Source organism: Vidua macroura, chromosome 11, assembly GCF_024509145.1.
Source record: "Vidua macroura isolate BioBank_ID:100142 chromosome 11, ASM2450914v1, whole genome shotgun sequence".
NCBI lineage: Eukaryota > Metazoa > Chordata > Aves > Passeriformes > Viduidae > Vidua > Vidua macroura.
Window position 1 is genome coordinate 9,322,269 of NC_071581.1, and position 22,764 is coordinate 9,345,032.

The window sequence follows — 22,764 nt, forward strand, 5'->3', positions numbered from 1 at the left end:
TTGTTTCCCATCTTAAAATTCTACTAAACAAAAATCAAAACTCCTACATTATAGGTATTGCTTGGTTTAATTTTTGTTGTTTTTGTTGTTAAGTGTTCTCCAAACCTGATCAAGCATATAGGGACAGCGTGCTTATTTTAAAAAATCTTCAGCAGATGTGTGCAGATACCTTTGAAATTCTGCTGAAAAGAAATCCTGCCTGAAATCCATTTCCTGAAATGGAATATACAGTTTTGATCAGAGGAGTGAACGTGGTGTCTGCTTGAACCATATTTTTATGAAACTGAAACATAATAAGGAATACAATCTTCTTCCTGTGCTATTCAACACATGACCCCAGCATAAGAGCACTTTACAATTCCTGCCATAACAGCTCCAGGAGTCTCCTGTTCACCCACATCTTTTATACACAAAGAACAAAGTTAGTGTCTCAAAGCAGATGTGAGTACAGTCAATCCTTTCAAGTAGGGTAAAACACAGCCCTTTCAGAACCGCTCTGTCTGTGGGGAGCATTTGTTTGGAAACATCACACAGCCCCTCCAGCTGGCCAAAATCCAGCTGGAACTTGCAAAGACTGACACGTTGTTACCAGGAGAAATACTTGGGCTGATTTCTAATGAATAAGAAGGTATTTAAAGGAAAAAGTCTTGTACCAGGCATAAAGATAATGATAGTACAGCTGACACTTAAATCTTCCACAGTCCTGCTGCTGTCTGAACGATCCTGAGTGCTTCTCAAAGCCCAGCTGAACAAGGTGGCTATCTAGGAGTACAGCTGAGTGACTCCACTAATCTCTGCCAGCTTCCCTGCAAAACAAAGGACAGCTTCTGTTTCTGTAGAGCTGGAAGCTGGACACCTTCTGCTAGCTCTGATAAAGAGCTAAAGAAACAGAGCTTTCAGTATTCAGATGTGAAAGCAATAGCATTTGTCAGGCTTAGGCTCAGTTGTTACAGTTTATTCATCAAGAATATCACATTCAATCTAGTCATTTATTTTAAGTTATTATTTAGAAGTAAACTCATTTTAATGTCTTCTGGCACTTTGTGAGGCTGCTGTTGTAGCTGGTCCAACACCCTGTGCTGATCCAGCTTACTAAAGCCAAGGGCTAGAGAAACACCATCCAGATAAACCTGTGCCAATTTCTCACGTGAGGAAGACGAGATGCTGCCAGTAACTGTCCTTGCCACAGCAGCCCCTGTCTATGACCCAGCATTAGCAGTGGGTGAGCTGCTCACAGCTCCTTACTGAGGCCTGGGAGAAGAATTTATTCCTCTCAATCACCTGCCAGGGGTCACAGGTTATGGAAAATGGCATGGCTGCTACTCAAAGCTACAGTGGAGGATTGGAGAAAAAATGCCATTTTTCTCCTCAGAGCAGTGCACTTCTGGGAGGAGAGCACAGTGAGAGCACTTAAGCTGCTACCATCCATTGAAAAACACAACCTGCCAGCACTCACCACTTGGCATCCTTAATATGCACTAACAAATAAAAGAAACCCAGAAAGCAAAACCATGGGAGGAGGTCAGAATAATGATGTGAAGATAAGACAAACAGCACTTTCCTACTCTAGGAATGTGTCCAAATCAGATCTGGCTTTGGACTCAATGCAGTGTAGATTGAAACTAAGATCTAACAATGGGAGTTAGAATATTTTTTATATTTTTGTAACTACAGCTTTTTCATGGGGTAGTATTTGTAATCTAATAAGTCAATAGATTTTATATTTGCCTTGCATTTGCACCTGATACTTCTGGAAAAAAATGTAAAGGTTTACAAGTTTATAATGATAATTTACAGGTGTGAAAGGCTTTTTGTTTTAAGTCGGGACAGTAATTCTTACACTTTTGAATCAAAATATAATGGCATAAACTGAGTTTTTTCTAAACATTCTATTATGGTGCCTTTTCTGTTTCTGACATTATAAGGGATAACAATTTATTCTTGATGCATCTCATATGGAAGGGTGGTGATTTCTATTGTCCATCCACAATATTTGTATGTCTTGTGATAAGGTTAATGTGCATTTTTGTGGAACAATCCTGTAAACCTAAGACAAAAAGGCTTGTTTTCCATGTCTTTGAAATATTCCATTAATAACAGACAATTCTTCCTTTCAAATGCATGCTTCTAGGTTTGATCTTCCTCCAGGTGCTCCTTATAACAGTACTTCAGATGTATGAGACTTCCAAATAATAAAGCACATGTTAAAAAAAATGGTAATACTTCTCTGTTTTCTATGTCACTGGAGCAGCACCAGCTGGATTGCACTATGACACATTTAATCCCATGTTCAAACCAATATTTACTAATATTTAATACCCATGTTCCAGATCATTAATTTCTGCTTCACTCCAGTTTATGGACTTGATATTTGTCCAACTTATTACCACAAAACTATTCCCTACAAGTGCAGAACTGTAAATAGAGATGGTCTTAGGCAAGTTTATGCCCATAATTAATTCTATAATGTAAGGAGTTGTAACCAGGAGTCAAGCAAGCCAGACTTCTTTCTTCACAGAGAGGATCAGCCAGGCAGCTGAGGCTGACCAACTGTGTCCTGAAAGCTTTGGTGAGGTGTTGTCAGTTCCCTTTTTAAAAAACTTCTTACATGGCTTGTAGGAGATTAAATTTACAGAGCAACACTATCTAGTCTTTTTGCAGTGACACCTCAGAATTACTTTAATAGTGTTTGTTTGATAATTTCAAAGAAAACAAAATTTAGGGAAAGGGAAACTAGTCCTGCTTCTGTAAACATATATGCATATGCCAGAACTACCAAAAGCAGTATATTCTTTTCTTTATATCAGGATTTTGAGTGTTTTCTGGAAAAGAAAACACCTTTTTGTCTGGAAGAGTTTTTTTGGGGGGTGTGGGAAGTGGAGTATGTTGTTTGTTTTACAAACAAGAACATGGTCTGATACAAAATGCTTATATTATGAATTGTCAGTCAGATTTTTTACAGCTCTTTTTGAGTGACTTAGTCTGTCCCATCTGGCTCAGGAGATATGCCAGATGCATATGATACAGATCATTGCAGAGAGCTTGCAGCATCCATATAGACAATGTGTTCTGGTGTTTTAAAGCATTATCTAAATGCCTTTTTGCAAGTTCCTTGCTCAAATTTGTACGAAACCCAAGATACTCATAACGCTGGGATTTTTTTTTTTTTTTATTTTAGATACATGCAAGTTAAGTTTCTTCAAGGAATTCTATTTTTCTATTTTAAATGATATGGATTTGAATATTTTTACATATTCAATACTTGGTATAGCCATGCCTTTCTAATTCCCTGTTATGACGTGTTTATTAAATCCTGTCTTCACCTGATCAGAATTTGGACAAGCTGTAACCATTTGCACTGGACAGAGCAGGTTATTCCCTTGGTTAGCTCTGAAACCCTGCATGCTCTGCACACTGAAGAGCAGTAATTCAGCTAAACCCAAAGCTGAGCTCTGAGACGGGGCCCTTCCTATGGAGCACAGAGGCTTCCCAGCAGCGGGGGAGCCCTGGCAGCACAGGCCCCGCCTGGCCCAGCCCTGGGCACCCCGGCTCCGGTGACAGCCCCCGGCGAGGGAAACGCTCACCTGCTCCAGCACAGCTCCTCTGTGCCTGGGGCTGATCCAAACCGGGGACAAAACAGCAATCCGTGTGTGTGTGTGTGTGTGAGCCTGCCCAGCTCCTGCCAGGGCGTAAGGATCATTAAATTGTAGAATCATAGAATGTTGAGGGGTTGGAATGGACCTTAAAGGTCAGCTTGTCCCACCCCCTGCCTGGGCACGGACAGCTCCCACACGGTTGCTCAAGGCTTCATCCAGCCTGGCCTTGAGCACTGCCAGGGTTGTGGCATCCACAACCTCCCTGGGTTCCAGTGTCTACCACCCTCAGAGTAAATAATTCCTCTCTATTATCTAACCTCAGTTTTCCCCCTTTCAATTTGTACCCATTCCTCCTCGTCCTGTCAGCCGCACCTCCGAGACGGGGCACTCCCACCCCCCGCTCCCCTCACGGCGTTCCCTCCCCTCTGACAGAGCCCGGGGACCGCGGGCTCCGCTCGTCCCCCGCCCCGGCGGCTCCCGGCCGCCCCTGCCCGCCCGGGGGTGTGTCTGCTCGGCCCCGCTCCGGTCGCGGCTGCGGGCACGGCTCGGCCCGGCTGTCGGCCATGGCCCCGGGGAAGGCCCCGTGCCGGCGGCGCAGCAGCGACTCGGGCGTGGAGCCGGACCGCGGGGCGCTGCCCCGGGACAGGGAGCAGCGCACCGCGCTCTCCCAGAAGAAGAGGGACCAGCGCATCGCGCTCTTCCTCAGCGACTTCGACCAGCAGGGTAGGGTCGGGGCTGCCCGGGCTGGGGAGGGAACGGCGGCTCCGGGCCGGGAGAGCCCCGGGCCGGGAGAGCCCCGGGCGGGGGTCGCGCCCTCCGTCAGGGCCGCCTGCCCCGCGGCCCAGGTTGGCGGCTGATGGAGGCTCCAGCGCTCCGGCTCCCCGCTCGATTCCTCCAGTGCTTATACTTGGAAACATGTAACACGTATGGCAATAAAAGCGTGTTTTGTTTTAAAGCCAAGGAGCACATCCAGGAGATGAAGAAAGAGCTCGATTCGCTTTTGCAGACAGCGGAGAAGGCGTTTGCGGTGGAGCTGCTGACGATGCCGGCTGCCGTCAGGAAGATGAAAAGGAAAGATGTGCTCGGTGAGAGTGCGTGGCCCTGTGCTCGAGATGCGGGCAGCGGTGTGCCCGGGGCTACGGGAGAAAACCTGGGAACTTGATGGCTTTCATGAAAAGGTTTGCTTTGCCTGCCCTGTATTTTAAGCAGATCAGCAGTGCTGTTACCCAGCAGATGCTCGCTGAGCACTCCTGTTCAAGTAGACTGATCTGTGTAACGTAGGGTATAGAATTAGTTGGTGACTAGTCTGGAGAGTACTGTTACGTGTGCACTTAGGTAATCTTATTTAAAGTCTGACGAGACAAGGAATAATTACCAACCTAGTGTTTTCTGTGTGTAAAACCAACCACTTTTGTTCATCTGAATCTGTTCATCCTTAGGCACTGAGATGATTTTCTCTTTGTCAATTTGACCTCTCCTGAGCCATTCTAATCTAGTCATATACCTGTGATGATAAGTAAACAAGTTTAATTTTAACTCCCATTGATGCAGAGGTTTAAGATGTGTACACTCAGCATCAGATGTATATTCTGGTGAGAATTGATGTTTCTGGAATCTACCTTTCAGCTGGAAGTTGTAGGGGCCACACAGAGATCAAACCTGAACCTCTTGAAGAACTTGAGTGTACTGTAAGCCTGAGTATGTATTTTGGTATCCTTCTGGAGAAACTCCTGCCTAAGAGCATCAGCTGTCTGCAGTGCAATGTGTGCGTGTGGTGGTTCTTTGAATGTGGGGAATACCCTGTGTGACTACACTCAAGATTCTTTCAAGGATTAAACACTGAAATGGCCTCAGATTTTCATTGTTGTTTTGTAGGAGTAACTGTTCTACAAGACTGGAATCTTGTTCAAATGTAACACATATGCTGACCTAAGGTTACCTATTTAACCACTGTAATCCTGAACTACTTGTTTGGCTTCTGAGCCCATAAGAATCTGAAGATAAAAATTATGCCAGTAATAGTATCTAAGTAAGTTATCATTTCTTGAGTTACAGATTTGCAAGGACGGGAGGAAGTGGCTCTTGCTGCTGCAGTGGTAAGTGTGTGTTTTCAAATCTTATCACAGTTTACAGAATAGAATTCTTCTCTCCCTGCTGTAAATACTTCAGACAAATGATTTTGTTTGGTAGTGTGTTTAAATAGAAGATGATATGAAAAGACTAGGCAGCCAGCCATGGTGCAGTTATGAACATTACCTAAAGTTTTAGGGTCATCTGCTGGCAGAAATTCAGATGTTTCCAAAAAAACCCAAAAAAACAACTGATGTTTAGCCAATCTCACTTCCTGTCAGTTGCTTGCGTGCCCTTTTGTTCACTGCCTTTTGTAACAAAATGTGCACCTACTGGGAAAAATCTGACGACCTTCCCTTGTTGGATAAACATTTTTTTTTAGACTGACTGCTCTGTAGAAGACATGCCAAATCCCAAACTGGTGAGGACCAACAGCAAAAAAGGCAGGTCAACTCATTAACATACAGCCTGTGGTTCTTGCATTTTCTTTTTTTTTTCTTTGGTTTTACTGATTTGAACTGAGCATTTGTAAAATGAATGTTAAGTCTGAAGAATACAAGAGTGAAAAGTGCATAACAGACCCCCTAGCATTCAGTGTGGAGGATCATGAGCTATGCTGCTGTAGGGGTACTTTAAAGCACGAGATAAGAGTTTCTGTCCTTTGTATTTATCAGGGGAAATGGTGAGAAGAGGCAGATTTAAGGCTTTACAGTATAGCAGGAGAGCTAGGAAAGTCGCCCCTCTTTTCTTAGGTTTCCCTTAACATTCTGCCCATTGAGCTTTGTAAGAAAAATACCATTTTTCTTCATATCCCCAAATATCAATAAGGAGGATACTACCATTGGGGTGTAATTCTGTTTTGTCTGTGGGCTGAGGGATTATCTGGGGTCTTTTAACTGTCCTGTGTGTCCCAGTGCCTGTGATGAACACACAGAGTTTGCTTTGACCTGTGTCCCAAGTGAATGATGTTGGATGGCAGAAGGGGGCAAAGCTGTCCGTAGTGGGGAAATAGGCTTCAAACACGAGGCTGAAGTGGTGTTTTGTGCTCTTCATGAGATCTTTATTTTCCTTGTCTTGCTAATACATTTATAGTTAAGGTAACTACAATTGTTGAATATGAAGATGCCAAGCACGGTTCTGCAAAGAAAATAACTAAAAAAGTAAGTTTATTCTGTTTTTATTCAAAAAACATAAGGACTTAATCAGTTTTGAGCTGCCACAAGCCCTGCTACATCCATGAGAAGGCAGGCCAGTGCTCTGCTGTCTGTTGGAAAAGTCAGTTATTTTAAATGTAACGTATTTGAAGTTAAGCAAGGCTAACTGTAAATTATTTTCATAATGAAATATGGTGTCTGCACTTCTAATGACTAATTCACACTGGCTGGCAAGTACTGGCATAGTCATTCTCTCTTGACTTGCCAGTAAGTCTTGATGGTTTGAGGAACCATATTTTGTTGAAACTTTATTTTTTAAATCAACCTCATGTTTAATCCATGCTTTTCTATAACTGAGTAGTGCATTCTTGTCTCTAAACCAAATCAAGTGTTTTAGTTTTGCCACCTCAGTCTGTCTGGGCAGTGTAGCTCCTCAGCCAGACACTGATGTAGCAAGATGACAACAAATACAAAAAAGATTTCATGCAGTTACAGACTTTTACTGTAAAAAGGCTTATAAGTTGGAAGGGTGGTTGGTTATACAGAACTTCAGTAGGAATAATATGTTTTGGCATTATGAAACTTCTTTTACAATGTATATTTGGCATTTGATATATATAAAAGGCAGCACTATGGGGGTTAACTACCCTTTTTCAACAAGGAATTTTTACAGTATTGTTTCCTGCAAATACCTATCATTTTGCTTTCAAATGCCACCTCTTTTAACTGCAGTCTTATATATAAATTTTTAGATTTCCAAAACCAGGTCGCTGGTTTCACTGGCCTCTGGTTTAAGTGGCAAATTGAACTCTCTTTCCAGGTAAGACTGGTCTTTGATAGCTTATTTAACTCACCTGATTTTTGGAGTGTTGAACACAATTATTTTCAAATGTAGTAGCTGAGATTTGAGCCCAATGTGAATACATCTGATAAGGATTCTTCCACAACCTGAGATGCACTGTGGTGATGTGAACCTGAACACAGTAGCACCTGTAGCTGATGAAGGCATAATGGTGCACAGTTCTGAACTTAGGGGAGCAGTACAGCTTCCCAAACAATACTAATGGAAGAGAGCATGTAAGGAAAGCATCTTTGTTCTGCTAGTACTACTGAATTGTTCTGTAATTAACACCTAACTTGGGTATTGCAGCCCTCCCTTGCCCAGTAACATAAATTATTATTGTGTTCTTATATGGTTTTAGATCCCACTATGTCATGTTTACCTCAGGAGGGTTTTTTCACATGTGTTTTTCACACTAGATCCCTGTCATGGGGCGCTTCAGCATTCTCCAATCCACTTCTGTCTACCTTCATCCTAGCTAAAACTTTACAGTAGAAGTAGATGAGGAGGAAATAAATAAAAATAGTAAACCAACAAAATAAAACCCCCAACAAAACACAAAGCCAGTAACTACATTTTTTAGTGTTTACCCTACTGCTAGGGTAGATTGCAGAAGGATGCCAAGTCTCTTTGTTTTCATTGCAGTGCCACAAATCTCAAAGCCACTCCAAATGGAGCTAAAAGGTAAGGGGTTTTCAGTTTGCTCTCAATAAATAATTTTGTTCAATACCAAGACACTATGTATTATTATCATCAATGTAGATGTAACAGATCTTCGTGATCTGCCACTAAATGTGACAGTAGGGGTGCCAAACCAGTTACACCTCCTGCTTTGAGTGTAGGTGTTAACTTACATTATTGTGGAGGCACAGGATTTGATGTCCTAAGTTAGTTTAAAAAAAAAAAAAAAAGGTATTTAGAGTATAAATGCTATTCTCACTCACTGTTTACAGACTTACATCTCAAACTTGTTCTTAGAGCCCAGCCTTGATTAAAATGTCACCAATACTGCTTTGTTAAAAGAAAAATAAACCAATCCCCACAAACCCCTCAATGAAATACACTGATAATCAGTTATTGGCATCTTGAATAGTCAAAATTTTTAGTTAGTATCATTCTGCATACACTACAAAGTTTGCTTTTGGCACAAGCTGAAATGAGGGGGTGAACAACTTAAATGGGTCCTGAAACCAATAAGTGGTTCAGTTTCACCTTGGCCTGCTAGAAATATCAGAGGCTTGTTTCCATGCAGAACACACCCAAATCTTACATTTTTAAAGTAAAATAATAACTGTTGTAAAATGAAAACTTAGGAGTTCTGCATGGCATAAGGCACACCCTGTGCCTCTGAGAGGCAGCAGCTTTGGTATTTATTGATATCTCCCTCTGTAGTAGACAGATACAGCACATGTCTTATCTTAAGCCCTGAGGCACGGAGTTTCCTCTTTCCAAAACTGTAAACATTCACTGCTGATATTGGAGAGTGGATATTCTTGTTACTGAGTGGCCAAAATGTCATCTTGTGTCACAGGCTTACAAGGTTACTGCAGTGGCAGGGTCATAAGTTACCCAGCAGTGCCTGTAAGTGCTGCTCGTGCTTGGATTTCTGTAGTCTCCTGGCAGAACTGGAAAAATTTAAACATGACTGCCTCTCTCCTAGGTGTATTTCCTACTACTGGCATTTGCTTCATGCTTGAAAATTTCCAGCAGAGCATAGAAAGTTAACCTCAGAGTAACATTTTCTTTGTATTCTAGTGCTGGATTACAACAGACTGTCTCAAGAACTTTACCTGCAAGTGGAAGAGTTCAAGGCATGTTAAAAAGAAGTAAATCAGTACCCCAACATAAAAGTGTTCCATTTGTCAACATTCCCCTGGCTGATGGACAGGTATCTTTTTTTTTAAAAAAACAAACATTTTCAATGAACATTGATCAATGCAAATAGTCTGATAGTGATAGCTCTTGTTATTCCTAAATGAGATTCTGCTAAACGAAAGGAAAAATGGTTGCCAAAGTTTTGCAATGTACAGGGGAGCACATGAGTTTCAGAGAAGCTGGGCGTGCAAGAAAAATCTTTTAATCTTATAATTGTTTCTCTTCACAGACACTCTGTACAGCTGGTGGAGACCTCCGTAATATTGATGTGCAGCTCCTAAATCAGGATACAGTACAGCACATTCATAACCTGGTGGTAAGCTTGAACTAGGAGACTTACAGATCTGTGTATTCAGACACCTGGTCCCAGGCTTTCACGTCAGATTGTGTCATGAATGCAAATTTAAACCCTTTGGAGTTTAGGCCTAAATTGGTTGGCATCAGTTGGAGGGAGGAGGAGGGAGGGGAGAACTGCTGCACATGGATCATATGTAAAAGTAACTGCACTTCAATAAGCATGTGCAGTGGAGGCCCTGGAAGGCCACAGGAACATAATCTCTTTCTTCTGCAGTACTCTGGTGGCTGTCCTGCCATGTGAGCAAACTGCCATTCTCTTATCTCTCATTCACAAAGGCTGACAAAGCTACAGCTCAGTTTTGAGTCTTCTTACAATCCATTATTCTGTGTCCCTTGCTGAGTAAGAACTATACACCTGTTAAGTCTCTGCTGCAGTTGAACAGCAACTGCCCTAATGGTTGTGAAGCAAAATAAAGTGGAACATAACTTTGTAGCACATACTGCCCAACCCTCCTGAAGATGAGGGTACCTGGGCTATTGTTTGAAGTCATGGAAATCTATCCAGACATGAGAGATATTAACCAGTTTACAGTTGTGCAGGTAAAGAGACCAGTGCAGCTGAGTCAAGCTAAAGGTCTGGGAGCTGTTCTGTGGTTTTTGTTATGGCTCTGCCTCTGTAGGCAAACAGTGAATAAGTGCTCACTGCTTGCTTTAACAGTGGGGAGCTTTCGTCCAAGTTCTTTTGGGCAGCTTGAGCTAAAATGAATTTTCCCCCCTCAGAGTGAGCTGACTGTACTATGTGGAAAGGTAACACCTAAGCCAAGTTAATGGAACTGTCTTGTGACTACAGAACATTGGTGACTGCTCTTGCCTGCTGCCTCCAAACTGTTGAAATAATGTCTATTATGTCTTAATAAAGCTGTATACTGCCCAGTAAATATTTTTATAAGCTTTTATATCATGTGATGTGTCTTATAAGTTCCTATTATGAAGGACACCAAAGCAGAAGAAAATGCTACTTTTTCTTTATAAAAGGCTTAGGTTGGATTTTAACTAAGTTCACAGCAAAATGAACACTAAGAAGCTGTATATAGGAAATAAGTTTCTCTAATATCAACTCACAAATAAACTGAAATACAAGGTACTAAAATTTTGAACAGCCTTAAGACACTTCAATAACTTTAGGTATGTGGTAGCATATATGAATCTAACACAGGAATAAAATTTATTTCCAATCTTGTATGTGACATGACAGTAATGTGCAAGATGACAGGTAAAATTAGAATTTGTTATCAGGTGCTGCTGGCAGGAGCCCAAATTAATGCCAGCTGAGGACTGAAGCAGCACTGCCCTACAGTGATCAGTTCTTCCTCCACCCCTTCACTTCAGCTATCTGAAAAGTTACCATGAATCCCTTCCTCTCTTCCCCTTCAAAAAAACAAGCAATCTGAATGGGGATTAAAGGTTTAGAGCATGTTTTGCAAGGACTTACAAGCAGAAGACAGACGTTGTAATTATTTAAGCATTGCAGGTTACAAGGACTGACTCCTTGGGGACATCAGTCAGGACAAAGGATCAGCATGTAACCATGGCTTCACAAAAAGCAACCCCAAGTTTTAATAAATGAAAATAAAAGACCCACTAGAGAATGCCACATCATAAGTCAGTACTGAAATACAGATCAAACAGTATTTATTTTTGCTTCATTTTTAGAGTCTATAACAAGGATGTTCAGCAACACTCAAATGCCAATGCCTACCCAAGCACACTGAAACCCTTGGAGTTTGTCCCTCCAACCTCATTAATAAGGTGTCAACAACTATCAGAAAAATAACTAAACAAGTCACACTTCAGATTTGTAAAGAAAAGTAGAGCTTCAACTTTCTCACTTAAACAGGAGAGAAACCTTGCTATAGAGGCAGCTTACCAACCCAACACTGTTCATGCACAACAGTTCCTTAGTTAAGGTCACATTTTTGCTTTGTTCTGGCATTTTTGCCAATTAATAGTAATAGAACTGCAGCTGGAGATTTTAGTATCTTCATACTTAAACCAAAGTGCAAACTACTAGGAAAGTAACAAAACCATCTACATTTATTATGTTTCCAGGTTAAACAATTATTTTTTTTAAACTGGAAACATTTTTCTAGGAAGTGAGGCTGAATCAGACCTTGAACAGAATTCAAAGGCTAAGAGAAAGACACCATTATTTCAAAATTTAATCATTCCCCATTTAAGGGGTTGGTTATCTTTAGACTGAATTCAGATATCCTTGTGTTCTCTTCACACAAAGGGGACATGGCTGCAGCCTTCCCTGTGCCCATTTAGTCATCTCTTATTTCAGGAAGAGACTTGAATGTGGCACACAATTGTTATCTAACCATCACCTAGTCTTAAGGCAGCTTCAGCCTCCCTGTGTTTATAAAATATCTATCATCTACATAGTCTCTTCATACACAGACTAGTTAAAGCCACTGGAAAAGTAAGAGTTACAAGGCAAAAGAAATATATTATACACCAACTGCTTTTATTTAATTTCAGAAACCGTTCACAAGATGGTAGAAAAAAACTTACAACCACTTCTAATTTAGTCTTTCATTGTTCCCAGTCAGCTCTAAACCCATTATGTGCAAAGCCCATTTACCATGCATCTAGATGATAGATACAGGCTATGAAATTCTTGATTCTACTTGTAGCAGCTTATGCAGGTGCAGCCAAATACCAAGCCTCAGGACAAATTGTACACAAACTTTACAATGTAGAATTTGAATTTAAAATATGAAACTTAAAATCTACACAAAACTGGTAAAAATCAAGCACAGATACGAGGACAAACTTAAAACCCATGTGAAAAGGAGTCTCGTCTTCCTTTCAAGTGCTTTATTCTGCTACACAGTCAAAATGAAGATGTAAGCTTGTGGTTAGTTTAAATTACACTCTGTAGATACTATAGACCAATTTAAAAGTTACACATACAGCAATAGATGTCCATTGGTTCATCTGGATTACTTATACAATCCAGCTGGATTGTTGAAAACAAGTCAGGCAAAATTTGAAAGAAAATCCTTGTGCAACTTTTTAGACAAATGTTTACTGGTGGGCACACTGTACCCCAGGTCCATGATGGCTGCTTTCTTCATCAGAACTATCATTATAAGCTTCACGTCTCTGGCCACCACCTGAACCACGAGTGGTATCAAATTCTTGAAGATCTACCTCTTCTGCATCACCAATTACATTGGGAAATTCTGGTCTAGCTGGCAGAAGATCTTCAAGTTCCTGCCCCAAAAAAAGAAATGCATTCAGTATTGCATCTAGAAGATCTCAATAAAGTGACTGGTTTCCCATAACTAAGTTTATGCTGATGAAAGCCCTGAACTGCAAAGTCATTTAAAAGTATTTGCATCAACTGAAAGACACCGCTTCAAGAAAACCAACAGTTCAGCATATCATCAACCAAAAGTGCAATCAGTAAATACAGGTGCACTCCATAAACTTATCACACAGCAACAGAAAGATTCTCCTTCTGCCCTCATCCGTATACCATCTGCACAGCTCTTAAATACAGCTTCATATTTCAAGGGGTATTTCCAAGTAACACATGGCCCATAATTTACTTGCATCTGAATTTAAGCACTGAGAGCAAGCCCATGAGGTACAACATAGGCTCTTTTGTACACTCTGTCAAGCAAGACATTTATGCTTGCACAGCTACTTACTGAAAGCTTCTCTGGGCTAATCCAGTTATTTTCAGGAAACTGAACATCAAATTTAATGTAGAGATCCCCCTTCTCAAAAGGATTGCGATACTGTGGCATTCCTTCACCTCTGACTACACGAACACAACCTGGAATTCAAAGAGAAGTACAGTAATCAGGAAAGTGCTCCTGCAGAGCCATGCTCTCTCCATACAGTTCTCTGTTTCCCCAGCCTAGGTTCAGTTAACAGGAGAACAAGGGTGGGATTAAGTGCTGAAGAATCACAGAAGCATAATCAAAGAAATCCTTCTCAGGTCAAGCCTACCCGGTTCAATTACTTTTCCAGGAGGATATTTAACCACAATCTGACGTCCATCAAGGTGCTTAAATGTGAACTGAAATCCACACAGTGCTTCAACAAGTCCAATCTTGTGTGTCATATGCAAGTCATTCACATCCCGCTGGAACACCTGGGAAACAAAGGAGATATCCTTTCTAGTACTAGAATCACAGCTCCACCAGACTCATTATTGAGAGTTCATTATTATTTATCCTTCAAATTCAATGTCAGAGCAACAGCCTTTCTATGAAGTGAACCTGATTAATTCAGATGGCTTAACATGCTTGGGAAGTTTGTACCTCACCAAGTGTCATCTAAAATTAGCCAAACCACACCACACACCAAGGTAACATTCAAATTAAAACAGGCCTGTACAGCAGCCTCAACTTTCACCCCCAACATCTTCCACACAAGCAACCTGTAAACAAAACTGACAACAGTTTGACACTATATCACCTGCACTGGAATATATAAACCACATCTCTGTTTTTCAACTCCTGTCCTCAAGCATATCTGCTTTAGCTCCCTTGACCTACAGCAGGACTTTGATCACTTAGTCCACAGCCGTCAGAAGAAATCTTTAGGCCACATAACTCAGGACTCTTGATCAGAGTAAATCTTAAAATTTGTCCACTGTCAGACCCATGAGTCCCATCTCAAGAGAAATTTTAAGAACAAAGTGTATCTAGTTTTACTCACTAGGACAGACTGGCAGATTCGCAGTCCTTGACACAGCTTTGAAAAGCTTACAAAGTACCTAATTAGCACATAACCAACATTACATCCTTAATATATGACTGTAGTTTAAATCTGTACCCCATGCTACTCTGTCACAACAGAAAACTCCTCCTCGAGTGCAACACACAAACTATTTCTTATTTCATCCTAGCTATTAGAATTAAAAAAGGAGCAGTCACCTCAACTCTGCCCCACATGAGTTTTAACGGAAGATAAATTGCAATATTTAATTCCAATGTGCAGTGTATATAGTCCACAATACAGTGAACATAAATCTTACCAAACCAGTATAAAATAATAATGTTTGTTTTGTTAAGTGAATCAGCAACATCACCATTTTGTGTCATTTCCAGAACCACAGTAGCAGAAAGCACCATCTGGGGGTTTTACCAGGAGTTCCCTGCCATGTCACAAGACATGGAAAAAAGCCACACTTAGAATTTTGTTAGTGTCACGAGCAAAGCAGATTAAAGTTAACATCCTGAATGGCTCTTCACTGCATCTACTGTATCAAAGTCAGTTGGAGCTTTTATGAGAAGCTATCTCTTGCTAGCATTAGGAGGCACCACAAGCTGCCGGTCCCCTGGCTGAGGACTTGCCCGGTTTTTTCTGGCTCACCATGAAAGCTGTGTTACACAATATAAATCTATTAAAAGCTATTCCACATCTCTCTCAGAGCTGCAACTGTATCAATTACTTTAAATGAATGGTCATCTATATAACTTAAATATTAACAACTGAAATAAAAGCCATTTAAAAGAAACTCAAAAGCATTACCTCATTCTCCTTCTCTTGGAGTAAAAGGACAATATCGCCTGGTTCCACACCGGGAGCCTGATCTGCTTCTCCACTGAATGTAATTCTCTGCCCATGTTTCATGCCTTTATCTACATGGACTTCAAGTATTTTTACCTCTTTGATCACCTTCTTCCCTTCACATTTTTTACAACGGTCTTTTTCATTAATTACTTCACCTAAATAAAGACAAATTTTGAGTTCAGAGATTTTGACACATTTGCATCCAATTCCTAGGAAAAACTATTTGAAAGCAAGCTGAAGAATTTCTGCAACACAAGTAGTGATTTCGATGTTGCTTTATGAATTCCTCACAAGAGGAAATCCAGGCTTCATTTACTCTAGCTGAGACAGGGAGAAGGAAGGAAAAAAAAAGTTCCCTGACTGCCTCATCTCCCAGAAGATCCCCACAAGATAGTCCTGAGTAATTGCATCCAGGAGAACTACAGACTCTTGCATACAAAAACAGGGAAAGAGAGCCAGAGCCTGTCACATCAGATTCACCCCTACAAAGGTAATTATTGTTTCCAGCATACTGAAGGGTGACAATCCAAAATGGCTTCAATGCTCTGTTCTACCTCACCTTTATTTTTCCAGTGAGCTCCTGTCTCTATACACAGTAACCAAAGTATTAGGGCACATGGATTGTAAGATTTCAGTACTAAGTGCCACAAGCAGATGCATTTGGCTTAAAATATTAAGCTTCTCACCTTAAACCACCTTTCTGTGAAACAAAGCATAACATTATGATGAAGTTGAAACTACAAAATATGTAGGTTAGGCACATGAAATGTCATCATTTATGAAATGTTTTGACAAGTCACAAAATACAACTCTTTGTAGCTTGAGTGAGTTGTAACGACTAAGATCATCCACAAGGTGATGTTAGTACTCTGCCAACTGCAGAACACATAAAAAGAAATCATATGAAGTGCTGAACTTGCTACCCCTAAACAGAACCAATCCAGGCAACGATATCATCTTAATTTGAAGAAGTTAAAAATTCAACTTTAGGTTCCCATTTTTAACCTACGACTGTCCTTGGATATCAGGAGATGCAAAAAGACAAATAGCTCCTAGAACAGCAACATCTTGGGTTTTTACTTCAACACCAGAGTAACAGCAGTAAGTAATATTCACATCTAAGTATTTTTAAAGATGATCAATCCCTACTGCTTGAGCTTCTAGCCTGCTTTTCAGTACATTAAACACCGTAAATCTTGCTGCTGTTCTGAGTGAAATTATTTCTCCATGCTGCCACCAGAGTGAGATGCAGCTGACTGGGTAAGGGCAGAAGTGTCCTGGATAAGTTCCTCCTGAGATCTGAGCAGGAGGCTGGATGCAAGCAAGCAGATTTAGTAACAGAGCAGAGCCTGGCCTACCTTCTCCATTGCAGTCGGAGCACACGGACTGCATCTGCTGCACCATCCCCGGGGCCAGCTGCCGGATCATGATGCGCACGCCCCGGCCCCGGCAGGCGTTGCACTTCTGAACGGAGCCAGCCTTCCCTCCCTGCCTGCAGCACAAAGCACCAGTTGCATGAAAAGGAAGTTCTTCAGAAAGAAACCAGAAATCCCCTCCAGCAGTAGGTTAGCATACCTACATGCCCAACTGCGCTGCCAATTACAGTTAGGTTCTCTGCTCTCCCACCCTTCCCCCACACAAAGCCCTTGAATAGTTCCAGTTCCATCAACAGCATCATTCAAGTTCAACAATTTGCTGGTCTGAAAGCAGGCTCCAGTAAGTCAAATACTGATAAAGATCTGACACAGGAGATCCTTCATTACACTATCTGCCAACAAAGCAACCAGAGAACTCAAAAATACAAACAAACTTACCCATTACACGCACTACAAAGGACATTCTTGCTAAGTTGTAGTTTAGTTGTCTTTCCATTATACAGATCTTCTAAAGAGACTCTACAAAATAAAGTATTTCTCCTGGGTTATCATTTAACAACTTACTTTCCCCATGTAATTAAAATACTTGCCTAGGACAAATAAAAAAAGAAAAACAACCTAGATATTCCTAACAAGACTAAATCTGCTATCAAAGTAAGATTTTAAGCACCATTTTGGCTTCCCCAAAGAGTTACTAAAAAAAAAAAATCCATACACATCAATATACACTTGTAAATCTGAACATAGTTTTAGAGAAAAGCCATAATTTAGTCAGAATAAACCAGATAGGCTTGGTTATGTTTCTCAATAGGAAACGAGCTTATCTAGAATTTTGTGCTATTATACAGACATAATTAATTATTAATTTTAGTTCTACCAAGCAGGTGAGAAACAAGCCTCTGTAAACACTCCAAACAATAATATTGCCTATTGCATAAATATATAAGAACATATATAGAGTACTTACTACTGTACTGGGTTTTCTACACAAGAGAGTTTAGTGGGGAGGGGTTAGCATGTCCCCAAGGCCACTTAACTTTTTAGTGTTTCTCCTAAAAGGGTTTGTTAGTGGATAGAAATTTCAACTCAATATATTGAGTTGTGTTGAGAACAGGTTGCCTGGCACCAGTATTTACAAATAACAATAAAATCAAAGCTCATTAATAATACACCATGGAGTACTAGCTACTAAACAAGCAAGCATGTGAAGCTAAACAGACTTCACCAAGCAGTTTGCCAACCACAGGAAAGATGTTGCTTAACTGAAGTTCTTAAAAGGGACCTGCTCAGCAGGCAAAAAGCCAGCTATGACTGCAAGAAGAGATCTCCAAAACACAGATGTGATATTCAAGAATGGCTTTGAATAAATAAACAAAACCAAAACCAAAGCCACCACATACACTTTTCCATTAATTATGAGGTTCAACCATAGTTCCAGCTGGCACTGCCCTATGAATTCAAGTCTTTCCAGAGCACCTCCACAGACCAGAATCTGCCTGATGAGTAATACTTGGCTGTTGAAGGCTTTTCCAGATTAGAACTACCAAGCATAAGTAAGGAGCAAAACAAAGAAATTAAACTAACAAAGTACATAATTCAAATAACCTGGCAACGTATGCAGTAGTTTCTAGATTAACCAACCAAGGAAAGTAATTCCAGATGACTGGCCCCTGCTGTACACACAACATGCAGCTCTGAAGAGTAGTGCAGACTTCAGAGGATCTCAACTGAGAAGTGTATCAAGAATAGAAATCAGCAGAGTTTCTATGGTCAGGAAAGCTTCAAAGTACAAGTTGCAGCATCAAGGTACTCACTTGAGTGGATGCACCATATCTTCTCCTCTTCTTCTACCATTGCGACTCCTACTCTGGCCACCCATGAAATTGAACAATCCACCACCAAAAATATGGGAGAAAATATCGTCCATGCCACTGCTTCCACTCCCTTCTCGGAGCCCCTGCTCTCCATATCTATCATACAGCTCACGTTTCTCAGGATTTGACAATACTTCATAGGCAAAGCTTATTTCTTTGAACTAGAAGAGGAAACAGAGTCAAGACAGTGCATGATAATTTAGAACTTCAAGGCAGTATTTTATAAGTTTCCCCCCCTGCATGAACACCTATCAATTAAGAAGGTACGTGAAATACTCTTCCATCCTCCTTTTAACATAACTTATTCTTAGCAAGACTTTAAAGTTAGACTTGGGCTTAGTTTTGTTACATCTTACCATAAAATAAGACATTTTACTGCAAAAGTTGGTTGGCTTTGTTCTTTACTAGCATTAATACAGATTTCTTAAAAAAAAAAATTCAACTGTAAAAAAGCCCCCAAGTACACAATATTGCAGAAGTCAAAAGTCAAGACACCCAACAGTTACATACTAACAGCAAAGACTTCAATATGTTGGGTACTTAAAACACACTAACAATTAAGTAGCTTACTGAAAGGAGTATTAATGAATTTGGCAAATTAGTATCTTTTCACAGTCATCTCTGCTCACCTCTAAGCAGCCATCAGAACTTCAATTTGGTTAAAGATAATCAGCTGAGTCAACTTAATTGACGATTTTTAAATTGCTTTTAGCATAACAAATCTAATTCAATCTTCCCACATATGCAATTTGTTTTATGCTGCAGCAGGTTTAAGAACCTCTACGCATATGTTTTTCCATGTTGGAAAAACTTGAAAAATTAACAATCTTTTTCAAATTCCTACACAGATGCCAATGCAGCTGAAATTATTTCAGCAAATGAGAAGCAGTTTTTTCCTCAGCATTACCTTCTCAACCAATTTGAGCCAACTGCTGCATTTTGTCATGAGGTACACTGGCAGATTTTGAGACTGGGGAGAAGCTGACCAGACAGTACTCCCTCTCACAGTATTGCTTAACAACTTTAACAGCAAGCCCCCAACACCTATATTCAGTTCCTTAGGTGCTACTGTAATAGCAAACTTCAGGTACTAAAAAAAAAAAAAAAAAAGTCTTTCTTACTTTGTCCCCTGCATTTGGATTCTTATCAGGATGGTATTCCTTGGCCAGTTTTCTGTATGCCTAGTTGAAAAGAGGTAGAAAATTATTTTAAATTTCCATTAATCAGTTCTTTTCTGAGAAACTCAAGTAACGTCCCCAGGAAGAAAGAAAATCCTAATAAAGCAAAGTGTAAATATTATAGTGTTTCAAAGTCACTCATACATTGATCGGACCTAAAAAAAATTTTAACATTGCTACATGCATACATTAACCAGACTTGCATTCACGCACAGCTATGGCACACAATAGCTAGAACTAGTTTTCCTGCTTATCCTCATTAACTTAGAGAGAGAATCCCATTTGACTTTCATTAAAATGACTTACTCTTTAGAAACCACTCAAACCCTACACCACAACAGTAAATTTGAACCCATTTGTCTTTGCCCTCAACCACAGCAGTACAGTAACAACAAAATGGCTGCCACGGCTTCCCATTCAACCCTACAACCACTCCTCACAATCATTTCCTTCTTCCCTACCTGTCACTAATGGAAGAGTTCACCTCACTTTGAGCTCAGTATGTGAGTTACATGTGCAGAAATGTACATAGCACTGCTTTTATTTAAGTTCATTGTTGTAAATCAGTAGAGCAAGTACAGCCAAATCCCCAGAAGGGACTTTCCAAACTGCTTTTTTTCTGACCAGCACTCTGACACTCTGGAGCATCACTGGTTCTTCAGCAGCCCTTCATCTGTTCTGCTTACCCTTGAGAGAATCAAAGCAAACAACACAGCAGGCACAGACTTCTCCCACTGGAGCTAATGACAGTAGAAACTTCAATCCTTCCTCTACTCCACCTCAACACCCCTCAGAAGCAATCAGGGGACAGATATTAACAAATTACATTGTTTATTTTTGAAATTACACCTATTAAAAAAGCTACAGTGATGCAACAGCAAAAAATTGAGGCATCAATTCTTGGAGAGGATTTTTCAAACACTTTATTTCTGAGTAACTGAGCACCTGAACTAACTCTCTAGAACTACAATGTTAAGAGCTTTACGCACAAAGCTTTACAGAAATCACAACTTTTCAACTAACAAATTTCCTTTTTTTATATCCATACAGTTATTTCTCATTACTGATTTTATCTTGAAACACTCTGTACTTTTGCATGCAATCAAGACATGATAAAGAACTAGTGAAATAAAACCAATGTTGATGTTACAAGCCTAATATTCTAAAGCTCAGTAAGTGTAAAAACCAAAAGTCATGCATCTTACTGGACAAATTACCCATCAGGAACAAAGCATGATGTCCCACAAACCTATGCATTCTATGTTATAATGGATGTTCCCCATATATTTTAAGTATTACAATCAAGAAAAAAACCAAAACACCACTAAACTGATAACCTAAGTAACATTGTCTAATCAGGAAAAAAGGAGCTTGCATTGGTGATCTTTAAAAAGAGAAAGCCCTCACATCTTTTCTGAGAGCAACTCTTACAACTACCCATGGCCCTAAAGGAAGCCATCACTATTGCATCAGAACCAAATCCAGAATCAAGGTCTACACTGGGAACATATATAACTTCAGTAAAGTTAATTTAGCCACTCTAAAAGCCTGTTCTCTCAGCCCCTTCAGACCAAGATTCATTTTCAATTTTTCTATACTGTTATACAAGTTAAAATAACAGATTTTAAAGCACCCATGAAACCTCTCAATGACAATAAGATATACAGGAACTCCTTGGTGTTGCAGACAGTTGGAAAATTTACATTCCATGATTAGTCTAACATGTGGTAATTAATACTGGGTGGTGCAGGCTATCCTAGCAGAAAACTCTTCTGGTTTTCATTCTCAGAAGACACAGATAGCTTTAAGCGAACTCTGTAATAAAATAAAATATTGTGGTGGACAGCGCTGTATACAAAACACAACCTTCTCACCGCCTGCCCTCCATCTCCAGCACAATTTCAACACTGCAATTGCCTATCCCTGCACAAATTAGGCTGCCGCGTGCATGACGGGTAAGGCGCAGTTGTTGGTGCCAGCACCACCCACCCGCGGAAGCCTCTGCAAGTGAACCGTCTGGTTCATTCTCCTCCCTCACGTGTAAACGGTCATTAAGGCCTCCACACACAAAAAAAAAAAAAAAAAAAAAAAAAAAAGAAAAGAAAAAAAAAAGAAAAGAAAAAAAAAAGTAAAAAAAAAAAAAAAAAGTGCTTTATACACTACAGGATGGAATTGCTATAGTGATGACCTGGCTCCAAGTTTTCACCTCTCCTCTTTGTTTACCTCGCCTTGCCGCTTTCGGCCTGGGAGGAATCGTATCTATAAGCGAAACCGAATCTTCCAGGGTTGCCTGCACGTGGGGCAGACAATGGCACCGGTGAGGATCGAGCCGCAGGGATTCCCACCCCAAAAAGCCCTCGCGGCCGCGCACGGCGCGGTGCCGCGGGGGCGGGACGAGCCGCGTCCCGCCCGCGCCCGGAGCCCACGCGGGACGCGCCGGGACAGGGAGGCAGCGAGCGCGGCCGGGCCCCGCCGCCCCCGCTGGGCCCTCGCCCTGCCCGCGGCCTCTCGTGACCGCTCGGCCCCGGGCGCGGCCTACCGGACACCGCGCCGCGCCCGCGCCGCAGCCTCAGCCCCGCCGCCCGCGGGCTGCCCCCCACGCCCCGTGCGGCCCCGCTCCCCCCGCCGCCCGCCCGCGGGGCCCTGCCCGGCCGGGCCCACCTCCCCCCCGCCGCCCGGCCTCCGCCCCTCCGCCGCACCTTCTTGAGTTCATTGTCGGAGGCGCCGGGCGGCACGCCCAGGATGTCGTAGAGCTTCGTGTCGGCCACGTTGGCCATGGCGGGGCGGCGGCGGGACCGAGCGGGGCCGGGCGGGCCGAGGGCGGCGCGGGCAGGGCCGAGACCGGCGGCAGGACACGGACACGGACCGGCCGCGACGTCACCGCGCACGCGCTGCGTCACCGCGCCGC

General features: G+C 41.5%; 2 protein-coding genes across 2 annotated transcripts; one reads left to right on the forward strand and one right to left on the reverse strand.

The window, feature by feature from the left end:
• Nucleotides 1-4,055: 4,055 nt before the first annotated feature.
• On the forward strand, nucleotides 4,056-10,761 carry LOC128812699 (borealin-2-like). Its single transcript, XM_053987257.1, has 10 exons — nucleotides 4,056-4,319; nucleotides 4,553-4,681; nucleotides 5,652-5,692; nucleotides 6,049-6,109; nucleotides 6,759-6,826; nucleotides 7,573-7,640; nucleotides 8,307-8,345; nucleotides 9,417-9,549; nucleotides 9,766-9,852; nucleotides 10,614-10,761. Exons 1-10 carry the CDS (start codon nucleotides 4,160-4,162, stop codon nucleotides 10,659-10,661), a joined length of 834 nt encoding a protein of 277 aa, XP_053843232.1. The 5' UTR covers nucleotides 4,056-4,159; the 3' UTR covers nucleotides 10,662-10,761.
• A 742-nt stretch (nucleotides 10,762-11,503) lies between these two features.
• DNAJA2 (DnaJ heat shock protein family (Hsp40) member A2) lies at nucleotides 11,504-22,726 on the reverse strand. Its single transcript, XM_053987255.1, has 9 exons — nucleotides 22,556-22,726; nucleotides 19,800-19,859; nucleotides 18,619-18,839; nucleotides 17,243-17,323; nucleotides 16,787-16,920; nucleotides 15,387-15,583; nucleotides 13,857-14,001; nucleotides 13,553-13,680; nucleotides 11,504-13,112 (listed from the first exon to the last, which is right to left on the reverse strand). The coding sequence occupies exons 1-9, from the start codon at nucleotides 22,631-22,633 to the stop codon at nucleotides 12,924-12,926; spliced, it is 1,233 nt and encodes a 410-aa protein (XP_053843230.1). The 5' UTR covers nucleotides 22,634-22,726; the 3' UTR covers nucleotides 11,504-12,923.
• Nucleotides 22,727-22,764: the final 38 nt, after the last annotated feature.

Bases quoted from the DNA above. Each gene is read 5' to 3' on its own strand.
- LOC128812699 (XM_053987257.1), top strand. From the start codon at position 4,160: ATGGCCCCGGGGAAGGCCCCGTGCCGGCGGCGCAGCAGCGACTCGGGC. The intron at 5,693-6,048 runs GTAAGTGTGTGT...ATTTTTTTTTAG, and splicing joins TGGCTCTTGCTGCTGCAGTG to ACTGACTGCTCTGTAGAAGA. The intron at 6,110-6,758 runs GCAGGTCAACTC...ATACATTTATAG, and splicing joins GAGGACCAACAGCAAAAAAG to TTAAGGTAACTACAATTGTT.
- DNAJA2 (XM_053987255.1), bottom strand. From the start codon at position 22,633: ATGGCCAACGTGGCCGACACGAAGCTCTACGACATCCTGGGCGTGCCG. The intron at 17,324-18,618 runs GTGAGTACCTTG...TTTATTTTGTAG, and splicing joins GATATGGTGCATCCACTCAA to AGTCTCTTTAGAAGATCTGT. The intron at 15,584-16,786 runs GTAGGCCAGGCT...GTCTTTATTTAG, and splicing joins CTCCGACTGCAATGGAGAAG to GTGAAGTAATTAATGAAAAA.